This window comes from Diadema setosum, chromosome 7 (assembly GCF_964275005.1).
Source record: "Diadema setosum chromosome 7, eeDiaSeto1, whole genome shotgun sequence".
NCBI classification, from domain to species: domain Eukaryota; kingdom Metazoa; phylum Echinodermata; class Echinoidea; order Diadematoida; family Diadematidae; genus Diadema; species Diadema setosum.
In genome coordinates this window covers 33036763-33062073 of record NC_092691.1, presented here as the reverse complement: position 1 = coordinate 33062073, position 25311 = coordinate 33036763, and the positions used below count along the sequence as shown (strand labels likewise).

Below are 25311 nucleotides of genomic sequence, written 5' to 3'. Positions count from 1 at the left end.
CCAAGCATTTCCAGGTTCTTGGCCCTAGATGGGCATGGTTGGTATAAAACTTTGGCCACTGGTGCTTGCTTTTATCTCGGAACCTCTTTTTCAAGTGTCCGCAACCTTATCCGCCATACCAAGATCAGTAATAAGAGTCTCCTTTTTCCCCGACATGTTTGTTAAATTGCAGATCAGCAGTTGCGATCTTACAAATTCCATATGTAGAGGGAGACAAACTGAAGAAAATTCATATCTCAAGAGTTTCATTTCGAAATTCATGGACCCCCCCCCCCCTCCCCCTCCTCGTCCATCTCCGTTTGGTTGACAGGTGTAACGGCTGTGCTGCTGGTCATGGTCTGTGCGCTCATCTTCGTCTTCGCCACCCAGTTCTCCAGGCGTCGCGTCTTCCGCCTGTTCTGGCTCTCCCACCAGCTCTTCGTCGTCTACTTCATGCTCATGATCCTCCACGGCAGCGGGAGCCTCATCCAGCCGCCATCGTTCCACGCTTACTTCATCGGACCCGCCGTCCTCTTCACCCTAGACAAGATAGTCAGCATCGGGCGGCGAACTGTAGAGATCCCCGTGCGCAAGGCGGACATTCTTCCGTCAGGTGTGCTGACTAGTAGCAATAATCAAATCCCTATATAATACTGTCATTCAGAGATAATGAAAAAAAAGCTTAAAGAAAAAACGACATTGCTTCAAAGTCGACGACATCAACACATAAAAATACAATCAATAAAGTCTCTATATAGTTGTAATACTGAGGACGTGTACAAAATTACCCTTCCATAGATAGACTTCTTGTTCACCCACTCTTTGAAAATTTCAAGTTAGGTGTCATGGACGTATTTTGCAATTTGGCGTTTTGGGCGTTTGGGGTACGGCTCGTCATGTGTAGCCAGCTAAATACCTTAAAAGTAACCCTTCTCCAATCATTAGTAAATCCAAATAATACTTGAACAAACTCGGGTGAATTCTAAGAGTTAAAATCCTTTGTTTTCCTGTATTATTCCTGAGCAACCACACGTACTTATATTTGGTTTTCTTATAGCTAGTCAAACAATCATGTTATTTTTGCTTTCCTAGCCTGTCAATACAGTTTACATGATTGCGTACATTGCTCCCTGGTCAAGCTGCTCTGCCCTTCTTTAAAATACTACATTGACAGATGTCACCAACCTCGTCTTCAAGCGGCCGGACAGCTTCGACTACAAGTCCGGCCAGTGGGTACGAATCGCCTGCACAGCTCTGGGCGGCAACGAGTACCACCCGTTCACCCTGACCTCCGCTCCGCACGAGGAGGATCTCTCCCTCCACATTCGGGCCGTGGGTCCATGGACCACTAACCTCAGGCAGACCTACGACAGCTGCGTATCCCTGGGCGAAGCCTTACCCAAGGTGGGTTTATACCCTCCTGTTGGCTGCAGGAATAGCGTTACTTTTCACACTCACAACAATACACAATATTACCTTGACTTTCTTTGCCGAGGACGCTGTCTTGTATCTCATCCTCAAAAGAATGAAGGAAAAAAGAAAGAAAGAAAGAGAGAAAGAAGAAAAAAAGGAAGAAAGACAGAAAGAAAGAAACTCGGACACTATTGTGCCCTCTGTAGGACACTTTCCAAAGAAACCAGTCTCTCACCAATGAAAAGATATGGTGACATGTACACTCCCCATACCAATTCACAATAACTCTATCTGATACAGCTTATGTCCATGTTTGTTGGTTTGTTTTGTTTGTTTATTTAGTTTCCTTTTCACATTAAGAAAATACACAGATAATTTAAATCATACATGAATAATCAAAAAATACAAAATGGATGGATTACCCATTCCAGATTTAATATTAGAGCGATTCTGTTCTTCCATGGGGACCAATGTAAAGTTAACACTGAAAAGAGATATTGTACGAATGATATGTAACATATTATTTCGTAAGATTTTCCCCTAGATTTGGTGTATTTGTGTATGTGTTCTTGCTTCTGTAAGATAGGTTATAGCATGGGTAGACGGATAGATGAATAAAATGGATGAATATATCGACTGATGGAAAGAAAGACATAGATCGTTACATGGGTGAATAGATCAATAACAAGAAGAAAAAAAGAGGGTGTGTGTGTGTGTGTGAGGGAGGGAGGGGGAGCTGTGTAAAACCAAGTGAGACAATGCTATATCGTCATGGGCAAATACAGTCGTTGGGAAAAGTTCCATGTGCAGTTAAAATTTGAAGGTATTACCCGCAGTGACATAAGCATTGATCTTATTTCAGCCGTGAGTGACCCTCAAAGGAAAACCGAATCATAGCATAATGTATTGAAATGCACTTTTCGCGTTGAAAAGTCTGATCATTGGACTCCTTAGGAGCAGGAAATATACACGTAGGTCCCTAGGTAAACACTCATTCTTTGGTCGTTATTGGTGATAATTGAGGTAAAGTACATGCTTGTGTTTCCCTTTCGTAATCTTACGTGGGAGTGCATCCGTTTTGTACCAATCTAATCTATTAAATCTATAGAAACCAATGTGAATGAGTCAGCCTTTCCTGGGTGTTGGAACACAACATGATTATGGTCGATCAATTCTGCAATCTGCATACTGTTCCTGCGATTTTGCTGAAACACGGTTCATTACGTCATGGTTTGAAAGTTCCCTGTAAGACACCCGCCTGTCACAGTCATAACCACTGTCTCTGAAGTAATATCTAGACATCTCATTGGTCAGTCGCTTTGAAGTCACCATGTCGCTATGTATTTTTACCACGCACATCGCGCATACTTTGATACCTGTGGACTGAACTTATATATCACGTGATCTTGGTGACAATCTCTGCTGGAAAATGAGTGTATATCGCCATTGAGTGTGCCTGGTGACATGGCGACGCGGCTCCTCATTCCAATGGGCTAATATGGGGTACTAGTAATTGCACAGCGTTAATTGCCAAATGAGATATATATACAGACGAGTACTTCCTTTATAGATGAAAGTTCAATGGTTATGACAGGGCCTTGGGATGTGGGAAAAAGGCAAACAGCAGGCCACATTAGCGGAAAGTCATACGCACGCATCTGCGCACTTTGTATTTGCACGTGTGTTTCTTAGAAAGTATTAAATCCTTTTCAGAACACACACACACACACACACATACACACACAAATTATGTTTTTCATATCTACGAGTTTAATATCGCCGACGAGGATATCTACAAAATTCGTCATGGGACAAAAGCAAATACAAGACAGTGATTTCGAGAGTTGAATTAAAGACACTTCATTTTGAGCGGTTGACCACTTTTACATAGAAAATAATGAAACATAAAAACAAACCAAAAAAAAAAAAAAATCTTATGTCGCTGCCGGCAACATATCAATGTCGGAATCTCGGATCTTGAGTATTTGTACCATGTTCATCGTGTCGCTGCCGGCAACCAGGGACAGCCTGGTGGTAGTGTCGCTGCCCGGAAAGCAGTAGGTGACAGGTTCGAGTCCCACTGGTTCCTTTTTTCCGACATGTTTGTTAATATACAGTCTTGTCTGAAACGTGCGATGTGCTCGTGGTACTCTCATCATCTTGCCCACCAGGTCCAGTGTTATGAAAGTCCTTATCTTTTCAGGTGAAACAAACACAAATATTGAAGGATATAGAAGTAAGTTTACTGAAAAAGGCCCTATCTCCCTATTCAGATCCCCCATAAGATTTTTTTGGTTTGTTTTTTATGTTTCATTATTTTCTATGTAAAAGTGGTCAACCGCCCAAAATAAAGTGTCTTTAATTCAACTCTCGAAATAGATATATATGTATATTAAAGTTTTATGTCCTTACTCGTCACTCCTCTTGGTATATCACGTCTCTGTTATTGTTCCCTTGTAATGATTGGTTGATATCCCCCAATGTAACTTACATACATATTTATTGATTGTTGAAGAAAAGTGTGAACTTAATCAATCATCTTGCAATGTCGCACGTTCTCTGCACAGATTTACCTTGACGGTCCGTATGGAGAGGGGCACCAGGACTGGTACAAGTTTGAAGTCGCCGTCCTCATCGGTGCGGGCATCGGCGTCACGCCGTTCGCCTCTATCCTAAAGGACATCGTCTACCGGTCATCGACCACGGGGAAGTTCCCCTGCAAGAAGGTATATAGTAAACAGACGCTCATTTGTTTAGCCGAAGAATATTTGCTATCTGCTCATAGCTAAAAGTAATATTTTTGGTACGTTTTTAGAAGCTGTACACGTAATGTCTCTTTAAATCACTTTGGACCAAACATAATCACACCGTTTGTGCGATGATAATCCTGTATAGTCGAGTCTCTAAAGAGGAAGGGAAGATCTTGAAAGTAAGCAGCTGAGTTAATGTTGTGCTACTTCCTTATTACAACCAGGGAGGTGAGAAAACCTTTTCCTCCCTCTCCACTAGCATCCACCCCCCCCCTTTTTTTTTTTCCTGGCTCCTTCGATCCGAACATTTCTTTCACGGAAATTGTGAGGATTGATCCCTTGTCGACACTTTGTGTCTCTTCTTTCTCTGTTCTTTTATATTTTTAGGGGTTAATCCGTTAAAACCGATTGTGCTCACGGTAAACCCTCACCTTATCAATTAAAGTAAACACGCCCATGTCACTGATAAGCTCACTACATAACACTATACACGTGATTTCCTGTAGCTGCAAGTTCAGACAACGTACGTGATATACTTGAAGTGTAGTTCCACTCTATGTACAGCTTAGCAAAAGGATGAAAAGAAAAGAAAAACAATAATAGTGGTTGGTTTTTATGCAGCGCATTTCACACTTGTTAAGTATCTCAATGCGCTTTACAGGCTATTATTACCCCGGTCACTGGATACATTATTTCTAACCAGCACTGACAGTGTTCACTCTCCATTCCCTGGGAGCATTCCAGCCAGTCGCACCATTTTACAGAAAGAGTAACATTTTTTCAAATGGAAAGACTGAAATCAGACAAATCTAATGGTGAAAGTTTTCCCCAAATGGGACTTGAAATGATAACCGAAAGCTGTATAATTCAACATCTTCCCAAATATTCAAACATCAGTGATATTAGTCACAACAACGTACTCAAATTGGCAACAGTGATAAGGTTGTCACCTTCACCGCAAATCTTCACTAAATCCATATTCTCTTCTGACATACAATCAATGAGAATAAGATGCGTCCTTCTCATCTAAGTGTTGTAGTCTTGTAATGCGTAGGTAACGATGACATAATGGGGTAAGGTTGCCACATATAGCTGCGAACTGTGACCATGCATGGAAGTACTCTGTTATAGTTCTCCATGGCGTGGCTTTGATATATATATATATATATATATATATATATATATATATATATATGTGTGTGTGTGTGTGTGTGTGTGTGTGTGTGTGTGCAAACCAATAGGTGTGTTGTAATCGAGAAAATAACATAATCGCATCTCCAAAATGGAGAAAATGCTGTGAAAACGAGTGGTACTTTAACATTTGGTAACCTCCTTATCTAATGTCTGATTCTGATCACACGTCTTTTCGTTCTGATTCTTTTCGTCAGATTTTACTCTAAATATCAATGAAGTTAACTCAAACTCGTTGTGAAATTGCATTTTAACAACACCCTTGTTTGTTTCGATCTCACCCATAAGTTAGCTCCGACGGAGTTCAAGGAACTTACAAAAACTACTCAATATCTTCTGAACATTCAGCGAACAGTTCAGGTAGTGAATAGTGAAATGAATAACCATGCGTATGAAAATTCGTACGCAGTTATTGAGCAGTAAAAACTACTCGGCCCAAGAGGGCGTTTGGGTCGCACTCGCACGTAGACGTACGAATTCTACACACGATACGACACGTTAGACCGCCGAGAGTTAGTTTGGGGAAATATTATTGAACGAATCCTTTAATTCCCGGGCACGTTATTAATCAGTAGCCACCTATGTCTTCCGCCATCGCTTATGTAAACGTCTATGTAGTGCCCTGATTGTGGCCTGTTTAACATTGTATCCTAAGCTGTTGGATTAATAGCCTTGGTTTCCTGTGACTGTAACCTTGCGAACCGCGGCGCATCCTACTTCCTCGCAAAATATTTTTTGGGTACCGACTTCCTCATTTGAGAACACCGACGTGCTCACATTAGATAGTCGAGAAAACGAAAGTGGTTCGAAGAGATCTCTTCTTAAAAAGTCGGTGAGAGTAATCGACTCACACAGTTGCACGTTCCGCACGTAACTTTTTTCTGGTGCTGGCACAATGCGTCATGATAGTGTTTCGATTCAGTGTTGCAAAACAAATAAGAACAGAACGTAAAGAAATCAAAGCTGGAATAGTACGATGTTGACTATTTGACTGGGTTTAGTTTAGAAGACGATTGCCGTGGTGTTATATTAAGGAGTTACTGCGCTGAAGCCGAAGGTTTTTTCCTCTCTTCACTCTTTCCTTCCTTTCTTTCTTCGTCAAATCATTCTCTCATCTTTGCGAACAGAGAAAGAAGCTGAAGCTTCTGGTTATGACATCAGTTTCTAATATCGACGTAAAGCCACTTACGTTCTCCCATTCCCCAGTCGTGAGCATGGAAGTCAATATAATGTATGACCCAAAAATACAATAGGTATCATGCAGGTATAATATTTCATATGATTCTCCTTTTTTTCTGTTCTGTCTGTCTTGTAATATCTGTCCTGTTTTGAATTATACTGTATATTTCACTTCTGTAATTAGGATAGTCTAAGTGTTTTGCGTTGATTCCATGAGTAGTCTACAACATACTTCTCTCTCTCAGAACACAGATAATGTAACAAGTTTGGTTTAAATCTATGCATACATTCAATTTTACAATAAATCAATATGTACTCCAGATCATTTATGATTTTCTTGTATTGTGTTCTGTGGAAGAAAATAAGAAAAAATGAATTGAATTAAATTGAATTACCCTCGAAGTCAGGCTGATAAAAGTGCTTGAATCTAGGCAAAGGTAATGAGAATTTTACCTGTATAATTTCAAGGTGCAAAATCAGCAGAGATGATTATTCTTTCTTCTTTTTTTTTTTTTGAATTAATGTCGGATCAGACAGGTCTAGTTAAAATTAACCTTATAAGCTCACATTCCCTGATTGGACTGGCTGTGGCTTATGAAGTACCGATTGCATGTTTCTGTTATGACTGCTTATATACGAAGTACGATACTACCTCCGGCAGTGGAAGCATGTCATAACGAGGTCCGTGGAACCAGGAAACTTTGTTATAAATCAAGTGGCCAAGTTTTTTTTTTTTCACATCCGTAGTCGGTGAGCAATGTGGAAAAAAAAAGGCACATTGATTTCACCCCATGGAAACTTTTTAGAGAATAGTTTGGTGTGTTTGGTATTTCGTTAAGTCACACCTCCTCATATTAGTTTCCATTGTACTCTTTTTTTGTCTGTCAAAAAATATAAATTTCTCATACTCCTAAAATGGTCGAAGAAAATTATTCCATTGAAATTTTAAAGTTCAAAGTTTATGTTGGCTTGCTAGTCACAATGGTTACGTCACTGTTATTTTTTTTTTCTCGGAAGGTTTACTTCGTGTGGGTGACTCGAACCCAGAAACACTTCGAGTGGCTAACCGACATCATCCGCGATGTCGAGGAAAACGACACCAAGGACATGGTCTGCGTCCACATCTTCATCACCCAGTTCTTCCAGGAGTTCGACCTCCGCACCACCATGCTCGTGAGCCCCTCTCAGTCTTAAGAATGGTCAATGCTTAAACATGACATCAGTATTTTCATCAACTCGCTTCTCTAATGAGCACTCAAACATCACATGAATTAGCTTCTTTGTTTCCAGCATACAAAGTAACTACATTTATTTCGATAAGAAGCTCGCACTCTACTTATTCGATGGAGGTGGTGTAACGAACTTTCTACCACTTTCATTCCTCCCGAACTATCACGCACTGATTTGATTTTCACTCAAACAAAGTCCGCAAAAGAGAGAGCAGTCTTGTGTTACGACAGACCCAAGTAGGCGTATCTGAATTAAGAGAAAACTTTTTAAAGAAAATTAAATTGGGAAATGTTCGTTCGAGTGTGAACAGCTGTCAAAGATCCGAGCTTGGTCAAAAAGCAAAGTTAATGATCTTTTTTTTTTTTTTTTGTCAATCTCTGATTTTGTATAAGATAGAATGATAGATACTGAAAGCAGACCTTGCGTAGGAGTTCCGGAACTCAGTTGCATAAGGATATCATTTGCCGTTGTTGTTGTAGTTGTTTATTCGGACAAGAGCCTGAACCTTATTTGTCACTGCAATTGATTTTGCTTGATCACGGGGTGATGTAGCAGTCTGCAAGCAAGAAGTAGAAAAAATATCAAACCCTGAGGGGCGCAGCTCCGAATTTTCTGTCGACATTCCCCCGCCCCTCGCTCTCAACACTTACAACCCCTCCCACCCCTACAAAAAGAACACATCCTCTTGCTCGAGCGCGCGCGCGCATACACACACACACACACACACACACACACAAACATGCACACTCACACACACATACACATACATATACAACATTATAATTCGAGTAATGTACATCATATGTGGATTGTATTGTTTACGAGTCAGGCAGGGTTTTTTTTTTTGTTTGTTTTTTTTTTTGTTGTTGTTATAGATAATCTACCCACAAGGTGCTTTAATCCTCCTAGAAGCTTAATTGTCTGTCAAAAAAAAAAATCAAAAGGTAATTTGTGATTATGATACGGTATTGAACTGAATCGATCCATCTATATTAAATGTGAGTCTAAAACAAAATGCACAGTTTTTTTTCAAAGTTATACTACACTTACAACCCATCAATGCAATGCAAAATGCAGAAACATAAATACGTGAAATATGAAAGCGGAAAATCAAAATGAAACTATTTGACCCAAATCATTGTGTTACTAGAACACGTAAAAGACTAACTTGTGGAGATTATGGTCACTTAATAACATTACTGACAAATGAAAAAAAAAAAGTAAAGTAAAGCAGCAGGGCCGGGTAAGCTCTGTATTATTTAGATTCACCAGGTTACTTTCAAATTTTCACAGACGGTCTTTTTGCAAACATAAAGTGCAGCTGCATACAAAAACAGCTAATACTCTATGATCAACCCGAGGACGCCATTCATACCTTATTTCTTTTCTCTTTTTCCCCTCTTTTTTTATTGGCTGTCTAGGGAAAGAAATAAATACCTGAATTAAAGAAAGTCTCAAGTCCAGTAAGGATAACTTTGAGGAATTAAAAAAGAAACACACATAGATATAGATGTTTGGTTTTTCAATTATGCGAATGTTATGTATACAAAGTGAAATATGAAGCAGTATTTAAATGATTATATCTAAATTTCCATTACTGCGAAAGGGGTCTCCAGTTAGATGATAGCCAAATTGGAGCTTGGGAAGTATTCACTGTCATGAATTCAACTGTCTAAACCTATAGGCCTACATAATATAGTATGGCCTCATTCGTAGTTTCATGTGGGATTGTGAGATTTAATCCAATGCTTACGCAAAGTGATATTAGGCTGAAAAAAGTGAAACATGTACGTCTTTTTTTTTAATCTATCTGTATAATATTCTAATTTTAACCCGTGTCTATCTACAGTATATCTGCGAGCAGAACTTCTACAAGGTGTCAAGCAGATCTCTGTTCACAGGGTTGCGATCCGTCACCCACTTTGGTCGACCCGAGTTCGTCAGTATGTTGGATTCTATTCGCCAGAAACACCCCGACGTAAGCCAGCCTGTGTAGTGCCCAGAGTCACTTGACCTGTGCGCCCCCCCCCCCCCCCCACCTATCTATCAATCTATCTATCTATCTCTCTATTTTAACTGTAAGGAATTAATGTTCATTTTAACGGATTAACAAACCTTATTCCATTTTCGGACCATCGAACCTTCGGAATAATTCCTATTTCATTTCTGGTTTAACAAACCTTAGGCATGACGAGTATCACCCACGAACAATACCCCAGAGATGATGAGTCATTCAATGAAGTTAGAGACTGTTCGTCTGTTTACGTCGATGTAGGACAATTTGTCAATCAGTTGCAATAAAGACTGTTCTATTTTTCATCATGCGTCGTCTTTTGTGATTTTCAAGAGAACGTTTAATTGCACATGGCAATACCCCCCCCCCTCCATGAATAGAGTTGTTCTGAAAAATATTTTTTATCACACTCTTCAAAAAAAAAAATAATAGTGAACAGTTTGGTGTAATGGATGTGGCTCTGGACCCTATATACGAAGGATTCCCGAGTTTGAACCAAAATCACTTGGGAACGTGTTGTATCCACGTTGACTTTCTTTCTCCTGATGTAAAACTGGTACCGTTGCAACGGTGGGGTCATTAGAGAATTGTAGGGCCTTCTAAAAGAACGGTGATAGTACAAAGAAAGCTAACCAAACCAAATTCACCTATGAAGATCGATCCTTTGGAGATTCGGATGGCGTTTCAATCGCCCGGTACTTCTGTCTGTCTGCTAAACTGTAACAGTACTGTGATATAAATACTATTGTACTGCGTCTACTGCTCCATGCAGTACTAGTATTCATATTGGCATTAATAGTGGTATTCATAATTATATTCGTTCGGATCTAATGATAGGGATAACACAGGATACGAGGAAATAGGAGAAAAACAAACAGGTTATCATCCCTTATATGATAATTATCCTATCAACGGGTCTGCTTTATTGCATTTGTTCCTTTTTGTCGATGCGTTTCAGGTGAAGAAGTACGGTATCTTCAGCTGCGGACCGGCAGCTCTGAACAAGACTCTCGGGGTGGCTGTCGCACAAATCCGGAAGGACAACGCAGGCATCGTGTTCGAGCTCCACAACGAGACATTCTGAGTTCGCGGGCGTCTCGGAGGTGCGAAAGAGACACATCCGACGACTCATAGTCCTCCGTTTGTGTACTGTTTTTTCACGTCCTTTTCTTCCCGCAATTAAGAGGCTGTGATTCATTTTTTTTTCAGTACGCGCATATTTACGCGTGCACAAAGTAGAGTGTTTATCGATATGTTGCGTTGTGCCTATCATAGTTATGAAGCTGCAAGGAGTAAACGTCACTGGGGACGTTTTGATGTCGGAATCGTGGAAGGGCAGCCAATGTTTAAAGTATCACAAGACATAATTATCCTCTGAGACAAAAGAAAAACAACAAATAGAAATCCTTAAAATTGTAGTTGTTTGAAAATAGAGCTTTAGTAGTCGAAATCTTGTAAGATGCAACATCATTATTTTGGATGTTGGATTTATATAATATGTGTGGGTGCAGATCTTCCAAACAAAGAATGGGTTTGTCTTTTGATTACTGGCGCGAGTGACTCGAATGTATATGTAGGCCTATATTATGTATATATTTGTGTATGAAGAGATTGAATGAAAAAACAGATACACGCCATTTTGAAAGTTTTTTTTTAAGTATATAAGGTCATCAAATAGAAAAAAAAATACATTCCTTCAATGATATTGCACTTGTTACATAATGTGAAATATTTCTAAGATGTCAATAGAATTTTGAAATGTATTTTAATAATTTTATTTCTATTTTCCAGCAGCTTCAGTTTCAGATATCTCAAGTTAATAAGGATGGATATAGTAGTTAAGTTTTTGCATTTGAACTCTTCATAATATATGAAACCAACTGCCGTAGCTTGATGAAAATATTGCCAGTAATGTAGAAATGTGTTGCAAGAAGAACTCGCAACATTCATATCGTCTTTCACTGTCTAACATGTCTATCATACTATGCAATGATCTTGGTATAAAATGAGGAATTTTTTTAGGTGTTTTACGTGTTGACCAGTGTGTGTGTATGTCTTTGCCGTATATTTATCATAAGCACTTCTTCGTCAGAATCAGTCTTTGTTCATTAAAAAAAAAAAAGTTGCCTGTTAATCAGTGGAGCCCAGATATTGTGAATAGTTTAATCGCTCGGATACTTATCACTTGTCATGTTTGTTGTCGTTGCTTTTCCTCAAAGCGCGAAGACAAACTGCGGGAATATCATATTGAATATATATAATGTATGTGTGTATGTGTGCATGCATGTTTATGCTAATTAGCATGGGTATACTCTATTAACAGAAACTGCGATGGATTGTGATCTGCCGTTTCGACTATGTAATCAAGTTATTTATATCTCACAATCAATGTGATGCATAGAAATATATATTACTGTTTATCATATTGAATGCCTGGAGATTGGCTTGCCCATTTTCGTGAAGATTACCCTGACTACGGTCAAAATAGTTATCATCAAAGATTAACAGTAAGTATACATTATGTCATAGGTTTAGAGGGAAAACCCCGTAAATTGTTGCAGCAATTCAAAATTAGTGAGCCATAAAAAGGAATTCTGATGGAAGAATTTAATTTCTTTTTTTTAATAAATATAATGTGTGACCGTGCATCACAAAACATACAAAAAGGTCGTACAACCTGAATTTCCGTATGGACTCAAAACCGGAGGAAAAATGGAAAACCTAGTCAATTTCTATTTTCTTTTTCTGAACGAGCAATTCTTTCCTTAATGTATTTTTTTTTTTAGGTTTGAGATTATAAAACGAATGGGAAATTGTGTTTTGTAGTATTTTTCGACGACACTTTGTTTTGGTCGTACGTAGGCTTTCTCAGATTTACAGATTCGGAGCACCAGAAATCCTTCAAACACTTTTCACTTTTAACTCTAATAACATTTGAAAGGATGATGCCATTAAAGGGGCCCTGAAATCCAAATGCATGTTGATTTGTGTTGATTTATGATACCCTCAACATCACTTTTGCGGTGAAACGAATATCTAGAAACATTCCATATATTTTAACGATTTTTTTTCTATTTTCTTCAGATTACTTCGGAACGCCCACAAAAAAAAATCCTTCCAAACCAATCAATATTAATATTTTTGAGATGACCTCATCTGTCAATCATTGCTTAAGTACTGAAATGCTTAACAAAAGACATTGGAATGCACCTTCCCCACGACTCAGCATAACTTGCATTGTTCCCTCGCCAAATCTTTTGTTAATCACATTATGACAGAAACATGCAAGTTTAATGCTGAGTCGAGAGGAAGGTGCATTCCGATGTCTTTTGTTAAACATTTCGGTACTTTAGCAATGATTGACAGATGAGGTCATCTCAAGAATATTAATATTGATTGGTTTGGAATGATATTTTGTGTTCGTTCCCAAGTAATCTGAAGAAAACAGAAGAAAAAATCGTTAAAAATATATGAAATGTTTCTAGGTATTTGTTTCACTGCAAAAGTGATGTTGAGGGTATCATAAATCTACACAAATCAACACGCATTTTGATTTCAGGACCCCTTTAACTTCGAAGTTACTTCCCGTCATGAATATTCAATTCAATTCAATGAAGGTTTATTGACAATAAAAAAGAACATGCAGCTCATTAGCTGAAATTGTTTATTTTACAATTAAAACAGAAATACAACATTGTACAAAATAAACATATGTATTTGTGAAATTGTCTATCGATATGTATCGAAATGACGGAAACACTGTACAAACGATATGACGGAAACACTGTACAAACAGATAAAACATTGATGTTTCGACCCGGCCTCAAATCCCTGAATTTTGAACCAAGACCCTAAAATTCCCATGGAAATTATCAACAAACAGTACATGCATAAATATTTTCTTTTTCACTGATTAAAACCTTTGACCTCTTAACCCTCAATAAAAATGCATGTATTAAAATCATCAATAATGGAGTACGAATACTGAAAAATATTGCACATGTAAAGAAACAAATGATTGTAAAAATCATTGAGTAACTGAACTGAGCAGGGAGTAATTAAATTTCTGAACAATAAAGTAATTGAGCTTAATTATCGATACGCATCATAAACACAATCGATTATGAATGTAAACAAACTCAAGGCGCCGTTATGGCACAACATGTGGTTCTCAAAACAAGTCTAAAGCACATCTCAAATATAAAACAATACTTCAACACAATTGACAAAACATTAAAAAACAGTGTATTTATCACAAAGGTATTGAGTGCTTCCCACCCCCCACCCACCAAGTCCAAATCAATGAACATCCAAGTTATTAAATAAAAAACAAGATATCTAAAAATCCAAAAAGTTTCAACTTACACCGAACCTATCACAAATCCACGCATCAAAACATAAAAGAGAGAGAAAAAAAAATCAGCACCAAACAACAAACTTATAGCATTCAGCCTGACCCTTGACCCTTGACCTTTGACCCCACGCCCTCAAAACTCTCAAGAGAATCATTGATGGGCAGAGATATGCACTTGAAATTGACCTTGACCTTTTGGACATGAACAAAATACGCATGAAATTTACTATCAAAAACACAAAGAGAATGCTTTACAAAAGGTCAGGAATATTGCACATTGATGAGTAGAAAAGTCTACAAGCCACTGAGTAGCCTCACTAAACAAGGGATTGTTGAGTTTCTGAAACGTTGTGTTCTGGTTCGGGGGATGTCGATATTTAACGAGTTCCTAAGGCTACGAGATATGAGTTGGGAACGCTGAGGAGGAAGCATGTCATGGTGACGGGTAGAGCGAAGGAGGGATTTCCAAAACTAGTGAGAAGGGAACTCCTTCTTTCAGACAATGACTCGATGTTCATATCGCATAGAGCATCATTATAGGGGAGATATAAGGGGTAACTGATGAGGCGGAGAGCTCTCCCCTGCACCTTTTCCAATGCTTGTGACTGCTCATGAGTCAGGTTGGTGCACCACACTGGGGCAGCAAATTCAAGAAGGGGGCGGATATACACGGTGTACACAAACAACAGATCATTATTGGTAACTCCGTTTCTCCTGAGTGAGCACAAAATGTAAAGTCTCCGAGAGGCTTTATGTACTTATGGATGGCAAACTGTCAGTTCAGTTTAATAATCCCTTCGCAGTGGTTTCCATGGAGATTTGTATCCTTGTATAATGACATAACTTGTACCATTCCTTGCAGAGAGCATGCACAGCTGGGCTAGATTGCGCACTGGACCAGACCCTGAAAACGTGCTAAACTTCAAAGCCTCTTTTCCCTGAATACACTTTTCCAGAGTGTGTACTTTCATTCCATCATTATGGGTTCGAAAAGTCCATTTGTATGGGATTATATGTCATGTTAAAAGCTTAAAGTCTGTTCTTTCAGAATCCACCCTAATCTAACAACCCACGTCTGGCCACTTTTCATATTGACTTTGTGACGCAGGGTCACGTAATAATGATGTTCGATTGATGTGATGTAAGATCTATTCGATATCCTACGATACTGTAGTCATGTTAGTTACTATCTTAAAGCCGATTAGAATATCTGTACAAGGAACAATCGTTCTAAAAGTCCGTACTATTGTAGTAAATAATGATTCCTGTAATTTTTACAATTTAATAAAAGGAAACCCCCACGCAAGATATGTAGTTTGTTTCAATTCAGCACATAGGGCCTACATCTATTACTTGCTTACAAGGCTTGTGTAAGTTGGCCGAATTTTGCGAGAGTCATGTTGTGCCATGTAGAATTGTCCTTTTCTTCAATAATTTCTTCACCTTTTATCAATGACAATGCGAGGAATGCTGTTTTCAGAATTGGTCGCTTTATGATGTGTCAATTAGTGTGTGATTGTGTAGTTACTTTCCATCAAAGCTAATGTGGAAGCTATGTAGGGAGCACAATGTGAAAGATGTGCGTGTGTGTTTGTTTAGGAAAGCGTGTGTCTTTAGTGTTTGTTTGTTACGCAGTATAATGAGCGAGTAAGAGACAGGATTGGAGAAAATGGACATTACCAAACTTCGTCAAATTATTAAAGTTTTACCACTATACCCTGGAAACAGAGCTATTTAAAATTTTGACTATTCTTTTGCCCTGTTGTGAGAGATGAAGTCATTTCCAAAATATGTGAATTCACAATCTATAAACTTGAGTCTATAGCTCTAGTCTGGTGGTGGAGAAGTACGTCAATGTCACAAATCGTACATTTCAAAGTCCAGTTGTTTCAAGGAATCACATCCGCCACGCCTTTGTCCTTTTTTTTTTTTTCTCCAGTTCGGTGTTTTCCCCATATCACCTGAAAATGCACCTCTCAATACGATTGCAAAAATTGCGCATTCGCCTAAGGTCGCACACTAAACAACAACTACACACACAAAAATGCACACGCACAATGCACACATACACACACACACGCACACACGCACACTCACACACACACACTCACACGCACACACACACACTCACATAGGGAGCAGTCATATACAGAAAAACACACAAAGATGCGTCAAGCAAAACACGGGCGATCAATGGGGTGACTATGACGCATGTGTTATTTGCCTTGAAGTGGTTGTGTGTACAAACAAATGCCATTTCTCTTCCAACACAATACGATTGATTTTATTCTTGAAATGAAATACCAAGCATGCGCTTCCTCATTGCCACCAGTTTGTATCCCGCCATTTTATTTCTTTCATATACTTTATCTGTCCCTGACATTTGATAAAAATAATTAACTCACTAGGCATTGTTAGGAATGCTCCATATTGCACTTAGAGGAGAATTGTCCTTGATGTACATGTAGATTAAAAGTGCAAAAGTATGAGTAGTAATGTACACAAAAGTGAAGTTCGAGGAAAATTTGATAATCCGTTCAAAAGTATCGCATGTCTGCAAATTTACTGCTTGGGCATGGTCCACTTACAAAGAGTGTAAAATATATGTTATTGTGGTGATCGTCAGTTCTGACTATTAAAAAAAAAATGCATGCTTGAAACATCAATGATATTTTGGATACCTCCTACCATTCTATACACTTTCAGACATGTGTGACCAAGGTTGTTCATATTTTCCCAATGATCATAGCCATTCTTAAGTCATGGCGTCAACGATCAGCGGCTTCATCGGACATATTTTTAAACGGCAACGTACACACAATCTGCTCTATGCTCAGTGTAACCACTTTGTTCGTTCGGTGTGTCTCCTTGCGGTCTTCCTTCGACTGTCAACAGAGGGCATACTTTCATTTTGAGGCGTTAAAAGCCCTACAATACCCTCTGTTTAGAGTACACATTTTACAATTATGTTTACAATTAAATGTTACCCCACTGTAATATCTACGCTCACCACTCCACTATAGTTGACGAAATAAAACCACTTGGTACAAACGTTTATACGCATGACACCACGACCCATTAGTCGCGTACGCACAGTGCCATCTGCAACCCAGCACAAGTGAATTTGCACCGCAAAGATTACCATTGCATGAAAAGTCCCCATTGCTTTGATCTGGTGCTAACTCCAGCAGCTCAGAGGGTATCACAGGGAAAAAGATGGTGTATTGCGGACAAGCAGTATTACCAACCACTCGTCTGTTCTGCCATACCCTCCTACTCTCCCATTGAACATATAGCAACAACTGCTCAGTCATTACTTTTGAGTATTAAATCAGTTTGGACATCTGATCTCACATTAGGCCTACTAGTATTGCCAAATCATTCCAGAAAAGAAATAAAAACTGGAACCTCCTACCACTTCCTTTATCCCGTAACATACTCATTCCCTTTTTTTTATTTTGTTTCTATTAGTGTGGTTGTCTTTTTTTTTCCTTTTTTTAAAGAAGAAGGAGAAGGTGAAGAATGCGGTAACTATGTGGTCTGTGAACGACAAAATGCCTTGTAACTTCCACTTTAATTAATGAGCTTAGTAGGAATAAAATCACTAATAGCTGACCATTCGGTGTGTCGTGTACTTGTGCCACGTCCGTCGGGAAAGCAATTGGTACTTCAGTTTTTGTTTTGTCACCGTGGCTTTGGGGTGACTATACAAAAAGAATAATGACCATGACGTTGTCGAGTGACCTGCGAACCATTCAGCCCCCTTCTATTATATAGATCAAGTTTTGCGTAAGTGAAGTTAAAAAAGGACTAATTCAATGATTCACCGAAGGACGTCATGCGGGCTGATGACATAGATTCTGGTCAACTTAGACGACAATAGTTTCAAATGCCCCCGAGGGCCTCAACTAGTTATTCAGAAACAGGATTTGATTCGTAGGTGAAAAAAGGTAAACAACAACAACAACAAAATCAACAAATGCTTTGAGAGTTTTCCGTTACGGGAAACTGGTCACGAACAATAGGAAATGACGAGCCCTGTTTTACCATTGTTATCACTGGCGGATGAATATCAACTTTGATCGATGGCAGGCTTCACGAATATGCTTTATATGAATATTCACAAGGGGGCGTGTCTGTATCTGAGTGGGTGTTTCTCTCCTCTCTATGCCTCCGTGATTCTGTGGAAGTTGGGATCGCAAATTAGCATACGATTCCGGTAGGAATCCAAAGAATTGCTTAGGCTGGAAGACAAGGGAGAAAAAGGCGAGAGGGACAGAGGGGGACAGAAGCGTGTATTCTGAGAGTGGATCTCTATTGAAAAGAAGGAATAGGCCCGAGCCGTATGTGTCTGTGATACATAGGCGGCTTGTTGACTGTGTGAGCGATAGCGACTGGTCCTGCTGAGCTGTTGCTTGGTGCGACTACACACCCTTTCGTGCAGGGTGCATTTTATTCGACACCGTACTTCCCTGTTGCGATATCTCGGCATCTTGGCGTAATTTGCACCAACTCTGTCGGGGTGAAACCGACGACTTTCTCAAGATGGGTCTACCTCGGGCACGGGGTCCAGTACTCCTCATCGTCTTGCTGACGATCGGGGGAAGATGTTCAGGTAAGCTATACAGTCATCACGACAACTTATCGGCTTATATGTCACTCCCGTTACGAAACTTGACTTATCACAACCTATATTCTCTCACCCGTGCCAGGCAGCTCCTTAAGTAAGATAGTTTGTTTTGTACTGATATTATGATTCGAATCGAGCCAACTAATACGAAGTTTCAGTTCTCACGTATATGAATATATGAATATAAAAACACACTTTCACAGTGTAAACACATACGATGCATAAATTGTGCAAGCATGCATGTGCATGTATAAAACTTAAAAAAAAAAAATCAGCTTTCAGTTCCCATTCATGTATACGGCACTAGTTAAGTATTTGATATGAATGCTCTCAACACCACTTTTTCGTATTTACTTGCATGGCGTAAATTTTATGTACTCTTACGTAATGTACATGTGTACTTTGAATACGTTGCTTCTGCATGATGAATGATAATCTGTGCTGAGAACACCCGTTTCCATCACATTGCAATACCACAATAATAAACATGAACTTTGGAAAAATCTTTGCTCCTTATGTTAATTGCTATGCTGACAGTCGGACATCCAGTAAAGCGTAGGCCTACCAATGCCCGTAGATGAAAGTGGTGTACTCTGTTACAGTCCAGCAAGTGTCCATTGTAGGGGGATGCCTTTCGTGTCATTAAAGATCACGCGCGAGGGCTTCTGATCCTGAGGATTACTGCCACCGATCCTGGTGGGCTGTGATATATCAACTCTTGTCCTTTTCATGAGAAATGAGTTTGGATGTGGGAGCATGTTCCATAATTGGTATTGAGAAATGAAAACAAAGTAGAGATACGTTTATGTAATGCAATACTGTTCAGGTGTGAAACCGGTAAATTCATCAGAAGAAAAAAGAAAGAAAGTAAACATTTAAGAAATAACGCAGCATTAAAAAAAAAAAAAAAAAATATGTAAAATGAAGTCGAGATAGTGCAGTAACGGATTAACTTTACGTAATAGAAAACTCTCAGAGAGGTAACATGAAGCGGAAGTGATTCATTTTTTCTTTCTTTCCATTCTTCTTCTTCAAAGTGCTGAATTCACAGCTGGCAGGTTTCATACTGTGTGCAGATTTCGTAACCCGATCCTTCAAGTAGTACAGCACAGAGCGGAAACGAGTTTTAAGTGCTAATAGTATTCAATGCATGTCCAATATCAGATGCCGTATGAAGAGCGAGGTGTAGCAGAGAGGGCAAACAGTTCAAAGCGCAAAATAAATGGTAAACTCAAGATCTATTGTCGATTTTGGTACATGTATGTATCGGGGAGGAAACAAATTCCACTAAATCAGATATTCCAAATTATAATTGCACGATATGTTCATTTTTTTTTCAGTTACAACACAATGCACAGATGTACACAGACAGACACACACACACATGCATGGTTCTGTGCACACTGAAAAAAAAAAGCTTATAAGCAAAAATCAACCTTGGACTAACGGTACGTTGGCTGGGTGTCACATTCCAGTGCCTTCTTGCGGAAAACGATCATTGTTTCATGTTTATTTCGTTTTTACACTTCATACCAAAAGTGATAATGTTTAACTGACAAAATCGATACCGAACGAGGCAATGAAATTACTGATGCTCGATCATCAGGACACGAACTTGAAATTAGTAAATGGGATGTATTCAACTGTCGAGGCTCGCTGAAGTCTCCCACATTGTTGTTTTTTTTTTTATATATATTTATTGGCAATGCCTTCATGGATGAATATCAAATTTTGCTAGTAATATATCCTGTCAATTCCTTTTTTCCCTAGATGTTTTAAACAGGATTTGGTGTGGGGTAGGTGTCGATCCGAGTAACAAATCCCAATCCTAAATCTTTAGTCGAGAAACAGGCTCAGAGTTCATGTTTTTTCTCGCCCCTTCCACCAATCAATCCACTCCGTGACATGCGAGACAGCCACAGCTCACCGACTACAACTCCCCGTGCATGGCGCTGTTATTTCCGTCTCGGGCATGGTGAATGGAGTGTTTAGTCTGCATTGTGAGCAAGAACCTAGCAAAGCAGACCCACTGAAACTTTATAAACTCACTCAGGCAGGCTCAACCTCGACATGATGGCCTAAATACTACCTTGTAGCTTGCCCAGCATACCAGTAGTCATTCAGGGCTTCACAATGTAAGAATTAGCTTTCTGTGTTGCGATCAACACGAAAAAGTTGTTTTTAATATTACCAGGGAGGTTCCACCACCCCGCCACCCATCCCACACGTACAGACTTTTTAGGGGTGAAAACTTTTCCGTGTATTGCGATGAGATTCCTCGGCCAGTAGTGTAATAATGTTATGATTTAGTGAAAGCCGCCTTGTCGAAATCAAAGAAAGTGGCACGTTGCAAGCTAACATTACGGAAACTTTGGACTGGTGTAGGTAGAACGTCTTTCTGTTTTGACTTGCGCGCGCGCGCACACACACACACACACACACACACACACGTAGGGGTAGTGGCGCCACTTCGAGGTAGCGAGTCCGCCATTGTATATCAAATGTTGAATTCCTTTACCTGGCGGTTAGCATACATCCCACACTAATTCTATTACGAGCGAATGTTCGTCTATGGAATAATAAGTAAATCGTCGCTGATGTAAGTCGTCAATTGATATTTGAGACGATAACTCGACATCGGCGAGCCATTTATGATTAGCCGCGACAGAAAACGAAAGTAGAGGCCAGTTCACATTACTAATTAGTTTTGAAACTCAATGACCTTTGAAATGCAGACTTTCAAAAACATGGGATTAATCTTTTAAACAGAACACAGTTGAAAGCAACCAAGCACGCGATATGTGAATGGCTTTTGTTATTTGGTTGTAAAGAATACGAATTCACCTGTTCATTCTGATAATTGCATCTAGTTCAACTTGAATATTCTATAACATAGTTTTCATTGTCTCATTCAAGGCGCGAAAATGTTTGTGAAAGAACTTCAAATACCTTTATGTAGATCAAGAAAAATCTTCAAAAAATGCACGTTGGCCGATAGAGGGAGTTGGCAACTGGCGTCCGGTTTCCGTGTGAGGGCAAATCTATCATACTCGACTATTACCGGAAGCGATCGCGCGCCCAACACCCATCGAAAGAGCAGAACGATCGGAAATGTGACTTGAATCGAGGTCATTATTTTATCAAGTTAATCCATCAAGAACATAGCACGCGCACAATTTGCCACGGTTTTAAAAGTTACGTATGTGTGGAGGATGACCATAAAAACTTTAGATAACTTTAACGGACAGGAATAGTTTCTTTGTCCCCAAGTGCTATATGCAGATGAATAGAGAAAGACTCCAGCCTCGACCCGATTTGAGCACGTCACTCCCGAAGGCCGATTTCGGGGACTGAATATTTCCACAATAGGCTAGAACTATTGCTGTTCTCCGCCACAGCTTTAGCTTGTGTCACCCTGCTTACTGGCCTGAATCGAGCCAGCGAACCGCTTATTGTTGTCGTGGACTGGGCATTGTAGAAAATATTCCTGAATAGCTAGGTGCGTTGCAGCTTAGTGCATTGCCATTAAGTTGGTCTGTACCCAAGTTGAATTCACATAACAACAGCAACAAATCAGTTTTGTCCCCATTTTTCCAAACAGAACGACAATGGGAGAATTGGGTAGTTCAGGGAGGTGAGTCACCTCCCTGGGTAGTTCTAACTGCCGATCCTACACATGGACTGAAATTTCACCTTTACAACGCGTTTGATTGACGTCGCTTGTGACATCACACACATGGTCCTCTAGCACCCATGGTCCTCTAGCACCCATGTTAAACAAATAAACCAAGTCAATGCAAATATTAATCCGAAAACAACATATTTTGGCTGAAGCTTTTTCTAAAAGCCTCCCAACATGTTTTGCAAATTTTAGTCAAATCTTTCAAATTAGATGCAAAGCTAGTTAACTACCCCACCCCCTTACACTTACTTAAGCCATGGAAATAAGAAACAAAACAAAACAAAAACGGAGGAGAAGAAGAGGAAGAGGAAGAGGAAGAGGAAGAAGAAGAAGAAGAAGAAGAAGAAGAAGAAGAAGAAGAAGAAGAAGAAGAAGAAGAAGAAGAAGAACAACAACAACAACAACAACAACAAGAGCAACAACCATCGATGCTTGGTAAACACAGTTGGGTTTTTCCACCCGGACGAGCTAGACGTACCTTATCATACCGCCAACAGATGGCGCCCGTGATCACACTCCGATAGAGGTCCTGCTTCAATAATAAAATCGCAACGGCCTTTCACTCGGATAACTGCGTGTTGCAGTGTCATTTCAATACCAATATAACTTCAGTCGACAGGTTGTTAAAGTTTAACCGTGAAAATTTAAGTAAGAATCGCGTTTAGACCAAGTTATATTAAATGTACCATGTTTTTATTTCACTCCAGAATGATACAAAATAATCATTCCGATATAAATCTTCGGAGCATTTTTTTATCATTTTCCCCCAATGTCTGCCAGTAGGCCAGTGACATTTTGTTGGGTAAGTCAACACCTTATCTTCGTTTTTGCAAAATACGACAGTTTATTGTCAAGTATCAATTGACAACATGTCTTATTGCAATCACTTGTAGAAAATACCAATATCGCTTTACAATTCTGTTCTAGCGTTTGAATATGGCAGTTGTTATAAAGTTGTCTTTCATAATTGGTTTACATGCAGTACCTCTAGCGTAAATGACGAAAAATAAACGATAATGACAAGAAAATACGTATGTCCAGAAATAATATCTAGGCGTTAAGACATGCGATGTATTTGACTGACATTTCGCCCTCTCTCAGCAATCGATATCAATCAATATCGAAAGAAACCTGCACCCTTTGTTATTGTCACGTTCTACTTTATTGAACGGCCTGTAAGTTGCAGACAGGATTACGCAGGGGTTCTTTTCTCAGCAAGTATGTCTGCGTCTTGCCCTAGAAGTCATTACCCTGCATTACGATTTGTGCGTGGAATTTCATGCAAAATCTTCTTGAGTTCTATTCCCTGCAACAGCGAATAAACTTTACCAACTACGATAACTGCATGTGCCAGAATAGACAGTAACTGAACCATTTCGTATCGTATTGTATTTTGCTTGATTTGTATCGTGTATATTTTGGGTCCGATCGTATTTTCCAACCTTGAATTTTGGTACAGGGATCCCGGGCAAGATCGTATCATGTATCATTATAGATGAAAGTAAGCTTTTATTTCCCTCACGTAAGGACTAAACCTTAGAAGTTAATGGAGTGAAACCACCTAGTTTAGTAGAGGAAAATCAAATCGTGACCCATGATATTACCCAGCGTACAATCCCTACGTATGGTAGTCACTATTACAACCACCAGTAGTATAGACCTCTCTGAAATGAAATCTAAACTCCCTAAGGGTGGGATTTCACGGAGCACGCGAACGATTTGCGAAGGACGCGAATGGCAAAATCCAGCATTCGCATTTTGGTCTGCAAAAGATCGTCAAACGAACGTGAGGGTTCGGAAGCGTCGTCAATTGTTCGCGAATGTCGTTTTTACTTCGGCGAGAATTTCAAAAAAGTTTGAAATTTTCTACGAACCTTTTCCGCACACTTGGTCGTGATTTGCTCGTGAATTGTTCTCGAAAGTGTCTTTAAAACATCGTCATATGCGTAAGACCTTCGCAAGACACGCGTGATGTTCGCAAAATGTTCGTGAAACCCCAAACAGACCCCGAAACTTTGGAAAATGTCTCGCGTATGTTACGCGAAATCTGCGAAGTTTTTCCGATCATTTTACGACGTAATCGCAAACTGTTCGCGTACCTTTTGAGACATTCTCGCGAACGTTTAGCGCACGTTTGGGGGATGTATGACCTATACGTTTTCTACAAATAAAAATCGTAGCATACACCTAAACATCAAACAATTATTTACAACTAAGGGTAACAAAAGGAATTAAAGACTAGCAAAGAGAAAGGAATGTTTAAAAAAAAAATCGCAGAATACAGTTAAAATTAATCTTAAGTATGTAAAATTTCATTTGAAGTATACAGATTATGTTTTGGAGGAACTGCAAAAAAAAAAAAAAAAAAAAAAAAAAAAAGATCATATGCTTTACTAGTGGAGATACGTCCCAGGAAAAACAAATGTAGGCAAGCACACAATAGAAAAATGAGAGAAAAAGAAAGGAAAAATAGAGAAAAGAAAAAAATTCAACTCAAGACAGCTTCCACCTCTCCTTGGGTACATTTTCTCCCATGATTATTGAAAATTTTTCGTTGATCGCATTTCCGTCGCGTGTTCTTCGTGTACGTAACATGCTGTACTTTAGCAATGATACACACGACATTCGCACATACGTCGTGAAAACTTCGCACAAATTGCGCAAGAATAGTTTTCGGCTTCATTGTCGGAAAACATTCGGAGAAAAACTTTTCCGAATGTTGGATTTTGTCATTCGCGTCCTTCGCAAATCGTTCGCGTGCTCCGTGAAATCCCACCCTAAGAGTCAATATCAATTCAAATCATTTTAATTATAGCCAAGGATGTTACATTTATATTTCGATACTTTTATTTTTTGTCTTTTCTTTGATGTTTTTGTTATCTATGACCC

At 39.3% G+C, this 25311-nt stretch overlaps 2 protein-coding genes across 3 annotated transcripts in view; both read left to right on the top strand.

The window, feature by feature from the left end:
• Positions 1 to 10840, top strand: part of LOC140231191 (dual oxidase 2-like) — a 65306-nt gene extending 54466 nt beyond the window's left edge. The window contains 6 exon segments of the mRNA XM_072311339.1: positions 311 to 592; positions 1154 to 1383; positions 3960 to 4118; positions 7530 to 7685; positions 9592 to 9720; positions 10715 to 10840. Coding sequence (XP_072167440.1) covers positions 311 to 592; positions 1154 to 1383; positions 3960 to 4118; positions 7530 to 7685; positions 9592 to 9720; positions 10715 to 10840 — 1082 coding nt within the window.
• Positions 10841 to 18388: 7548 nt separating this feature from the next.
• Positions 18389 to 25311, top strand: part of LOC140231290 (dual oxidase 2-like) — a 37366-nt gene continuing 30443 nt past the window's right edge. For both annotated transcript variants that reach the window (XM_072311437.1, XM_072311436.1), the window contains exon 1: positions 18389 to 18725. In XM_072311437.1, the coding sequence (XP_072167538.1) occupies positions 18656 to 18725 (70 nt within the window). In that variant the 5' untranslated portion in view covers positions 18389 to 18655. The remainder of the gene's footprint in view (positions 18726 to 25311) is intronic.